Source organism: Plasmodium gallinaceum (assembly GCF_900005855.1).
Source record: "Plasmodium gallinaceum strain 8A genome assembly, contig: PGAL8A_v1_10, whole genome shotgun sequence".
Classification (NCBI taxonomy): domain Eukaryota; phylum Apicomplexa; class Aconoidasida; order Haemosporida; family Plasmodiidae; genus Plasmodium; species Plasmodium gallinaceum.
This window is the reverse complement of record NW_021628239.1, coordinates 330417-341906: the sequence shown is the minus strand read 5'-3', so window position 1 is coordinate 341906 and position 11490 is coordinate 330417. Positions and strand designations below refer to the sequence as shown.

General features: G+C 17.0%; 3 protein-coding genes across 3 annotated transcripts; 2 read left to right on the top strand and 1 right to left on the bottom strand.

Annotated features, from left to right (window-relative positions):
• Positions 1–447: 447 nt before the first annotated feature.
• Positions 448–5903, top strand: ARK2 (serine/threonine protein kinase, putative; the record flags this gene model as incomplete). Its single annotated transcript, XM_028671482.1, has 3 exons — positions 448–5343; positions 5439–5522; positions 5799–5903. The coding sequence occupies 3 exons, from the start codon at positions 448–450 to the stop codon at positions 5901–5903; spliced, it is 5085 nt and encodes a 1694-aa protein (XP_028528130.1).
• A 633-nt stretch (positions 5904–6536) lies between these two features.
• PGAL8A_00008500 (conserved Plasmodium protein, unknown function) lies at positions 6537–7841 on the top strand (the record flags this gene model as incomplete). Its single annotated transcript, XM_028671481.1, has 5 exons — positions 6537–6699; positions 7026–7105; positions 7318–7450; positions 7596–7679; positions 7771–7841. 5 exons carry the CDS (start codon positions 6537–6539, stop codon positions 7839–7841), a joined length of 531 nt encoding a protein of 176 aa, XP_028528129.1.
• A 287-nt stretch (positions 7842–8128) lies between these two features.
• On the bottom strand, positions 8129–10243 carry YVH1 (dual specificity protein phosphatase, putative; the record flags this gene model as incomplete). The annotated part of the gene is made up of 6 exons (XM_028671480.1): positions 8129–8176; positions 8258–8335; positions 8420–8515; positions 8600–8675; positions 8876–8994; positions 9095–10243. The coding sequence occupies 6 exons, from the start codon at positions 10241–10243 to the stop codon at positions 8129–8131; spliced, it is 1566 nt and encodes a 521-aa protein (XP_028528128.1).
• Positions 10244–11490: the final 1247 nt, after the last annotated feature.

The window sequence follows — 11490 nt, the reverse complement described above, 5'->3', positions numbered from 1 at the left end:
AAATTATTAGTATGTGCAAAAAAAAAAAAAAAAAAACAAATGAAAAATGTTTAAAAAATAGAAAAATCAAATAAATTGTAAATCTAATATAATTAATAAAATACATATAAAGTATTTGAATTTTTTAAATGTTGAGACTTTTAAAAATAAAAATTAAAGAATTTAATCAAAAAAATAATAGTTAAAAATAATTTCTATTTATTCAACGAAAAATAACATATAATTAAAAAAAAAAAAAAATAAAAATTAGTTAGTAAAATTTAAAAAAAAAGTGTAGATTTAGCTGTATATATAATATTTTGTATGTTACATAAATTTAAATATATATATATATATATATTAAATATTTATATAATTGAATTTAAAAATATGTATGATTTTACATAAAATTAAGGAAAAATATTTTGTTTACTCGTATTATTAAGCCATATTTTAAATTGAATAAATATGGATGAAAAAAATGTAAAAATTACAAGTTATGAAAAAATAGAAGATAGACAAAAAAATAAAATTAAAAGTTATATTAATGACAACATAAAAATTAGTACCAATATAAGATTACATCAAAATGAGATAATATCAAGTAATGAAAAGAAAAATAAATTATATAATTCAAATAGTATAAATAAAATACAAAGTAACATAAATGTAGAGAATGATAAAAATTCATTAAGTAATAAAATAATAGATTTTACACAAAATAAAAAAGTGTTAGAAAACCTTTCAAAAGATGAATATAATGATAAAAATGATACGAAAAAAAAAAATACAAAATGCAATATAATTATGAAAAACAAAAACAATTTAATAAATGATTATTCAAATTCTAATAAAAAAGTTGATTATTCTAAAAATAATAAAAAATGTCTTTTATATAAAGAAAATAAAAATATAGAAAAATACAATTGTGATTCAGAAAAAGGAAATATAATACCTTCAAATGATCTTATTACGTATAAAAATGATTTAAATTTAAATCATAAAAGAAAAATAGATACAGAAGGAAAATTAAGTAACAAAACAAATATTCATAAATGCAAATTTAAAAAGTATGATTTTATTAATTCTAATTCATATAACAATTCCAATACAATTATAAAATTTAGAGAAATGAGTAACATTAATAATAAAAACGTAAAGCATAATAACAATGGTTTTTATGAGAAAAAAGGAATAATGCAAGATAATTTAGATAAAGGAAGCTTGGAAGAAATGAATAAAGAAATACCTAGTTTATCAAATAAATCCACATTTACTGATAAAAAAAGTGAGGAAAAACTTCAACCAAATGATTTAAAATCAAATATGGAGTATCTAAATAACAATGATACTTATAATCAAAATAAAAATAAAGGGGCGGAGTCAAAATATACCGATAACTCTTTACAAAATTATAGTGACACAAAAAGTAATAATCTTAAATATATTAAAAAAGTGTATAACTACGATGATGAAAAATATATTAAAAATAAAAGTATAGGAAATAATATTATTCCATCTACGATTCACCAAAGAAATGATGAAAAAACAAAATTAAATAAAAATTTTTTAAATGAAGAAAAATGGATATTTAAGAATAAAATTAATGTGAATGACAATTATTTAAAAAATAAAAATAAATATAAAAAATCAAATGAATTAAATGATGAACTGTTTAATGAAGATACATTAAATGATTCAGTAAATTTTATTCAAAACATAAATAATGAAAATAATTCACATACTGAAAATAATTATATTCAAGAATTTGAAGTAAATGGAAATAAAAATGAGGTTTTGAAAAAAAATAATAAAAACAGAGAAATAAATTGTTCCAGTTTTGATTTTAGTAATTCAATAAAAGGTAACTATAATTATCAAGGAAATCATTATATTAATAATGTTATTAATCAAAATAATAAAATTTCTATAGATAATTTAAATAATGAAAATAGTATAAATGATAATATAAAATCAAAAGAACAGTTTAATAAAGAATCATTACATCAAAAAACAATAATCGATGAAGAAATAACATGTGATAAAATTCCTGGAAATGTTTTAGGGAATTTTAATTCCAATTACTTGACTGAAAAAAATTACTTTAAGGAGATAAACGGTAAGAAGGAGAAATTTAGTAAATGTTTTAAACAAGAAAATGATAACGACTCTACATCTATTGAAAATTCATATAAAATGAATGAACAATTTGTCAAAAGAAGTTTGAACACAAATGAAGAAAAAGGATCTATCGATATATATGATTTGAATTATAGAAATAATAAAAATAATAGTAAAGAAATATATGAAAATATAGATAATTATACAAATAATAACATAAAAATGCATTCCGAAATTGATTATGATAATTCTACTATTGAAAAAGTTAATGATACTTCTAATTATAATTTGAATAGTGATAAATATAACAAATGCTTTTCTGTAGGTAATACAGAAAATTTTCATAACAGTAAAAGTATATTGAACATTAGTAATGATTATAAAAATTGTAATTATAATGAAATTAATATTACAAAAAATGAAGATAAAAATGAGTTAAGTAAAATGACTTCGAAAAATGAAAATATTAATTGGAACACTAATACAGAAAATATTTACAAAGAGAAAAAAAATTGTAGGCATATTAATCTATTTAATGAAATACAAAACAAGTATAAGAAAAAACTAATTGAAGAAAATTTAAATTTAATAAAAAATGAAAATATAGAAAATGATGTACAAAATATGGATATTTGTTCTAATAAGGAGATAATAACAATGGACAATGAGGATATACAAGTTTTTGAGGTTGAGAAAAAAGATAATGACAATGTAATTATTGAAAATGAGAAAGGGCTATTAAAAAAAGAAGCAATCTTAAATAAAAACAAAAATTGCAATCTAAAATCTGCTAATAATTTTTGTGATAAAAATAATAAAAGAAAAGTTTTAGTTAATAAATATAAAAAATTTTCATCAATTATTTCCTCTAAAAGTAACTTATTTTTTAATAAAAAAGTCAGTAGTGAGTTAAAAACTATAAAAAAAAATTTTAAGGAAAATAATAAAATAAAAACTTTATCAAAAAATGAAAATAATAGTTTTACTAGATCAAATACATATGCAAGTGAAATGAGTGGAAGCAAACTTAGAAATAACAAAAATGATAAATATATGTATTCTATCAATAATGACAAAAAAAAAAATGATAATTCTAGCTCAATTATTCGTAATTATTATAAAAAAATAAATAATACTACTATCATCAGTTCATCAAATTCTAATAATGTTTTAGGAAAGGATAAATATAAAAGTTATAATAATTTAATTGTTAATAATTATCCTAAAAATTTGAATATGAATAAAAATATAGATATTTGTGGCAAGAAAAATTTAAGTAATTTAATCTTTACAAAAAATAAAAACATTGATTTTACATTAGGTGAAAAAGAACAAAGAAATATAAATAATTGTGAAAAGAATAACAAAATAATAAAAATAGAAAATAAAATTATAAATAAAGATAGAGTTAATGAAGAAATAAAGAATGAACATATAAATGATAATGTAGTGATTAATAAAGAAATAAAGAAGGAACATATTGATGATAATAAAGTGATTAATAAGGAAATAAGGAGTGAAAATTTAGATGATAATAAAGTGATTAATAAAGAAATAAGAAGTGAATATTTAGATGATAATTCACTATCTAATGAAAAAGTAAAAAATGAGGATAATATAAATAATGAACAAACGAAAAATGGGAAACGTGGAAATATCAGTATTTGTAAAAAAATAGAAAATAATTCAATTAAGAAAAAAATTACTGAAAATGAAAAAATAAGTAGTAGTATTAGTAGTAATTCTAGTAAATATTTGAAAAGTAATTTAAACTTAAAAAGTGGAGATACTATAAATTCTAAAAATACAAAATTAAGTAATAATATGGTTAGATATAAGACAAAAAAAAATATAAACGAAAATAATAATAATTTGATTAATAAAAAAAATGAAAATATTTCTGATAATATTGAATTGAGTGAAAACAAAAAAATTATATATACTACTAGTAATAGTAACAGTAGTAAAGTTATAAGAAATAAATATAAAACAAACATGTATAATAACAAAGAATCATATATAAAAAAGTTAAATGTAATTAATAGAGAAAAAGGAAATTATATTGAACAAAAGAAGAAAAACATATATGATTACAACAGCAATAAATATATAAACAATAACAATTTTAAAGATATTATTAATGAAGAAATGGAAAAATATAAAAGCAGTAATAAGTATAAATTAAAAAGTAATTCAATACCTCCAAATACTCAAAGAAAAAATAAAAATAATAATATTTTAATAAAAAATGGAAAACAAATGGATTGTATAAATAAAAAGGAGAAAACTAGTAAAAATATTGTATTGAAAAAGCAAAGCAATAGTTGTGATGATAATAACAAATCTTTAAAGAAAATAAAAAGAGACAATTCAGAAAAAAAAAATTCGAACAATTCATCTAATAATGAAAAGAAAGAAATTTCATATTTTGAATGGTTAGCTAAAGAAAAAAAAAAAAAAGAGGAAGAAGTCGATAGAAAAAATAAAAGTAAAATAAATGATACATTAAATGATGAAGAAGAAAACTTAATGCTACAACCATTGTCAGCATTTAACTTAAGGCAAAATCAAAAAATTTATGAGCAAGATGATTTTATAGTAGATAAGCATCCTATAGGTAATGGAAGAACAGGTTTAGTTTTTAAAGCTATAATAAAAAAAGAAAATGAAAAGGTGGCCTTAAAAGTAATGGCAAAAGATACTATTTTAACTTTAAATATAGAAAGACAAGTTTTAAAAGAAATAATTATTCAAGCTAGTTTAAAACATATAAATATTTTAGAACTGATTGCATATTTTGAAGATAAAACTCGTTTATTTTTAATTTTAGAATTAGCTAATGGTGGTTCTGTAAGAAATAAAATGAAATTAAAATCACAACCATTGAAAGAAGAAGAAGTAGCTTTATATGTTTATCAAATTGCAGATGCTTTATCCTACTTACATAATTTCAATATAATTCATCGTGACTTAAAACCTGATAATATACTAATTCATTATTCTGATCAATATTTAGATAATAAAATATACAAATATGGAATTATAAAATTAGCAGATTTTGGTTTTTCTTGCCAATTAAAAAATAAAAGACAAAAAAGAAGTACATTTTGTGGTACTGTTGATTATATGCCACCTGAAATTATTAATCAAATGCCATATGATTGCAATGTAGACTTATGGTGTTTAGGTATAGTTATTTTTGAATTGTTAGTTGGGTTTCCTCCTTTTACAGATGATACTCAAGTAAATAAAAAAAAAAAAAAAAAAAAAAAAATTAAATTCTCTTTTTTTTTAATTTATTTCTTATATATTTTATTTTCTCTTTTTTTTTAATTTAGGAGAGAATATTTAATCAAATCAAAGAACTGAATTTTCATTTTCCTAAAACAGTCTCTTTGTCAGCTCAAGAACTAATTTTAAAAGTAAACAAATATATATATATATATATATATATATATATATATATATATATATATATATATATATATATATATTTATAAAATAATACGATTAAATATATTATAATATTGATGTTATAATGAATATGCTATCATTTTTTATTTTTATAAATTGCGTGTATATATAGTATGTTATGAATAATGTTTCATGAATTTTTAATTTTTCTTTTATTTAAAATATTGATTATTCATTGTTATTAATTTTTTTTTTTTTTTTTTTCTTTTTTTAACTATAATTAGTTATGCAGTAGAACTGCTGAAGAGAGAATTTCTGCAGAAGAAGTGAAATCACATCCGTGGATAAAGCAGTTTTTACAAGATAACGAAAATGTTTTAAAAATTTAATTTTTAACAACATACATATATATATATATATATATATATATATATATATATATATATATATATATATATATATNTATATATATATATATATATATATATATATATGATATAAAGAAATACTTTTTTATTTTAAAAAAATATATTATACTTTATTTGTAAAGAATTTAAAATATGTTAATAAGACAATAAGATAAAAAGTTCATACTTTATATATCTAGCTATTTTTTTTTAATTAGTAACTTTTTTTTTTTTTTTCTTTTTAATTCCATTTTCTCTTGTTCATTTTTTCTTTTTTTTTTCTATATTATTTTTTAAACTACATTTTATTATTTTTTCTTTTTAATAATAACATTTTTGATAACACACTTTTTTTTTGTACATACACATTTTTATGAAAATAAAGGCTTTTTTTTTTTTTTTTTTTATTAAAGTAATTTTTTTTTTGTTTATTTTTTTATGTGTAATAAATATATTCTGTTTCTAGTTTTAAATTTAGCTTTTATAATGTTATTCCTTTTTTTTTTTTTTTTTTTTTTTTCTATTGTTAATCATATAATAAATTAAAAAATAACTTTTAATATAGATATTTTTATGTGAACTTTTTTATTCTTATTACTAGCAAATATCATTAAAATGAAAATATATTATTTATTTGTCTTATTTATAATAATAGAAAGAATAAAATTAATTGTGAATGAAAATATTAATGAAACAAAACCATATAATTTAGAGAATCGTGATTTTAAAAAAGATATAGAAGAATTAGATTTAAGCGGTTTAGAGGATGATATTGAAAGTAATCTATTTTATTTTTTCTTGATTTTATGTGCAAATATATATGTATATTTAAAATAAAAAAAAATATATATATGTATGTGCATAAATAAATTAAAGAATAATAATGAATTATATTCATTTTAAAATAATTTCAAAGTATTAAAAAATTTTATATTTTTAGATTATTTCTGAAATAGAAGTATTTGTATATTTATATAAGTCTACAAAAAATAATATTGAATATTTGATTAAAAATATATTTTTATATAAAATTAAAAAGTAATGTTAATAAAATATATAATAAAAATTAGTATTCATATAAAGTAAATTTTTTGTTTTAAACAGATATTGAAGAAATAGCTAATAAAGACAACTATAGTTACATAACCCAGATATATGTTTATGTTAGAATTGACAATGAATATGTAAGTTTATTTCTATACTTATTATCTTTAAATACATACATATATATATTAGAGAAAAAAAAAAATATATTTTTTATAATAAAATAACTTATTAAAATTGAGAATAATATTTTTATTTTATAATTAACATTTTTTATTTATTTTTTAAAAAATATAAAATAACGTGTATATTATATATTTGCTACCATTATTTTTTTTTTTTGTTTTTTTAGGAAAAGTATTTAAATCACTTAGAATTTATGAAGTTAGGAGAAAAATATATGACATTATTACAGAACGCAATGTTACATGTTCAACTTAAAAAAACAGGAAAAGGAATTTTTACTTGCTATTATGAAAATAAAGGTTAAATAATCATTAAAAATTGTTATTTTATTTTGTTTTATTTTTTCTTATGTTTTATATATGTACTATAGTTCCCAATTTTCCTTTTGTATCTTACAAAAATATTATCTATTTTTTATATTTTATTTTTCAATATTTTGTTTAGCTATTACTGAGGATTTAGCAACTTATTTTTTGATTCAAAAAGAAATAGATTTTATTGAAGTTGGTTTTGATAAAAGATTTCCAGGTATACATTAGAAAATTTCATTAAATTCACTAAAAAAGTTTTAAAATTATTTTTCTATATATTTGCTTTTTTTTTTTTTTTCTTATTAAAGAGGGAAGAAATTCACCTATAATAGATATTGATAAGAGAACATCTAAGGTAGAAAAAAATGAAGAGTTATAAAAAAAAAAAAAATTTTCTTTTATTTTTTTATAAAGTAAATTATTTCCATTTCAAATTTGCACTATATAAACATATATTTTAGACTTTTAGAAATTAACTTATTTTTATATTTTTTTTTTCTTTTTTTCTGAGAATTCAAAATTTTATATAAATTAAAAATAAGAATTCCAAATAAATTATATTAAAGTGAAATATATATGTAAATATATTTCTTATAAGAAAAAAAAAAAAAAAAAAAAACAAATATATATTCTTGATAATTGTTACTTTTTCAAAATAGTATATTTTTAATTTTCTTTATCGATACTCATACGATCAATATTTGATATATTAATCTACAAAAAAAAAGAATTACATTTTTTTTTTTTTTTTAATTTTTATATATTTGCATATTAAAATAATAAAAAAAAAAATACCATAAAAGCAGGAACTTGTAAATAACCACATGAACAACATATTCCACTCCATGACCATTTACCTAATTTTAATTTACACTAAAAAAAAAAAAAAATAAATAAAAATATAAACTAATATTTAAATATTATACTAATAAAGATATTTTTTATAAGAAATATAACATTAACATTAGGGCAATATAGTACTCCTTTCATTTTGCTTTCTGTTATTAACCATTCTTTTTTTTCTATAAAAATACTAGTACATGAATTACCATACTATAAAAAATAAAAGTTAAAAGATAAAAATAAAAATATATGAAATTATTATTTTTTTATTAGAAATAATTTATCTTATTTAACATTTTTCTTTATTTTGTATTTATTTAAATCATGCTTAATTATATCATTATCATTGAAAAGCGTGTGTCTACAAAATCTAATAACAAAAAAAAAAAAAAAATAATATAATATAAAATAAAATAAAAATTAAGTATTATTTTTATAAATAAATATATTAAAAAGTAAAAAATGAAAATTTTATAAAATTAGTAAGAAATACTAAAATTTTAGATAATAAATATAAACAACATAATAAGTATTATCTATAAACAATAATTTTATATTTTAGAAAATTACTTGCATTGAAATTTGTATGTTGCATCTTTTTCATTTTTTAAATTAAAAAATTTTAATTCCTCAAGAAATTTTGTATTCAATTTTATCTTTTTATATGCATTATGATATTCAGTACATCCCTTTAATTTAAAATATATCATAAAATAAAATATATTTTATAAAAATAATGAGCAAAAATAAAAATAAAAAGTAACTTTTTTATTTTTTTATTTTTGTTACATCTAAAGTGTAATTCATTTTTTCATAAAGAAGCAGTTGACGATAAAAATTTTCATTCGGTTGAGCAAATGGATATTTATTCTTTAATAAGGATAAATTTTTACTAATACCCTTTTTATTCTTTTTAGAAACATATGACAAAATAATAGAAGAACAACGAGATATTCCTGCCATACAATGAACTAAAACATTTTTTTTTTCTTCAATAACACTATCAATAAATGAATGAGCTTTATTTACATGGTCGAGAATATTTTCATCAAACGTATCAAGTATATTTAAATACAAATGCTTCATTTTATATATATTGGCATAAGAAATTTTCTTTTCTTCTCTTAAACTTTTATTTAATTCACAAACATTCTGTATCTTATCTTCTGATTTTGAATCTACTATTTTATTTTTTATATCATCACTCATCACACCTTCTTTTAAAGAATCACTTTTATCATCTTCTCTTTCTAAAATATCAATAGTTTTTGATATACTATCTAAATTTTCTGTGTTATTTTGATTTTCCTTTATTATGACATTTTCATCATTTTTATTTTTACTTATTTCCCATTTATCCTTATTTATTTTACCTTCTTTCATTAAATTAATTTCATTTTTCTTAATTAAATGGTCCTCAAAATTATTTTTAAAATTTATTCCTTCATTTTTTCTACACTGTACATAATCTATATCAGTATCATCATTTAAATCAAGCATTGCCTTTACGTAATCTTTAATTGTATTATTGGAAAGTTTTGGATTTAATATTTCTTTAGGAATTATTATATAGTCGTAATGTGATGACGATCCACAATATAAATTATGATTATCTTCCATATAGGAATCTTTGTTATTTTCTTTAATATTATCACCTATTTGTATATCTCCTACTTCCTTTTCAAAATTAACATTTAATTTATTTTTTTCTTCTTCTACAGAACAATGACAACTTCTTTTTAATTCATTTTTACAATTTATAAATTTATCCTTATAAAAAATTTTATGTGAATCATCAATGTTATAATAACACCAATCAATACTTTTACATCCAAAACAGGTCAAAACACCACCAATATTTAAATTAACTAATTGATATATATCATTAGCATTATAAACATTACTTATATATATATTATCAAACACTTTTACTATCATTGTTATTATATTTTTATTAATATATATGTAATATTATTAATATAGCATGCATATAATAATAAATTAATAAAAAAAATGTATATTCACAATTGAATGTATTACTATTAAGGTCAATATATGGATACAATAATGTTTAAATTAACAATTTTTCAATATAAATATATTACATTTCTTATTTATTTACAAAAATAAAAATTATTAATAATTGTGTTTACTAACATTTATAAAGAAAAAAAAAAAAAAAAACTATGAAACTTCTATTTATACTATAAAATATACACATGTAAAATATGGATTCTTATTTATTATTATGGAAATTAATTTATTTAATTAACTATATTATTCAAAATTCTAAAAGACTAATTATAATGTCAATGTATTATAGCAATATCACGTATTTATATATATATTTTTAATTATACCAAAATTAGGTAAAAAAGATATAAAATATTAGCATTTATAATTTATTTTATGCAACTATTCTTAATTCAAAAAAAATTATATTTCTAATATATATAATAAAGGTAATTATAAGGTAAATTATCAACTACATTATTTCTTTAAGGATACTTTTCATAATTAAAAGAGTTATTTTTATATAAAAAAATGTTATACTCTCAGAAATAATATAAAAATATTAATATTAAACAAATATATAATATATATACATATATCAAAATTTTACTTAAAATATCTTTTTATTATTTTAAAAATAAATTATATTATCATTTCTTCTATTTTAAGAGTATCACTATAAATATATAAACAAAATACAATGATAAAATAATTAAAAGATCATAACAGTAAAATTAAAAAATAACTTCAAAAATAATTTAAAATTGTTAAAAAAAAACAAAAAAAAAAAAAAAAAAAGGCAATTATGTTTAAATATATTTCTTATAATTTTTCTTATTAAGTTTAATTTAAATTGAGAATAGTAAAAATCAAATTGAAGAGATTTATTAATAAAAAAAATATAAAATATCAAAATTAATTACATAAAGATAAGGAATAATATATTTGTTACACAATGAAAAATTTTATATTTATTTATATTTTTTATTAAAACAATTTATTTAAAATTTTTATAAATTTTCTACAACTTTAATATTTTTTTTTTTTTTTTTTTTTTTTTATGTTTTTATAAAAATATAATATATAAATTTAAATAAACATATATTTTATTTTTGAAGGCTTAAGTATTATCTTTTTTTTTTTTTTTTTTCTTTTTTCTTTCTCAATTAAAC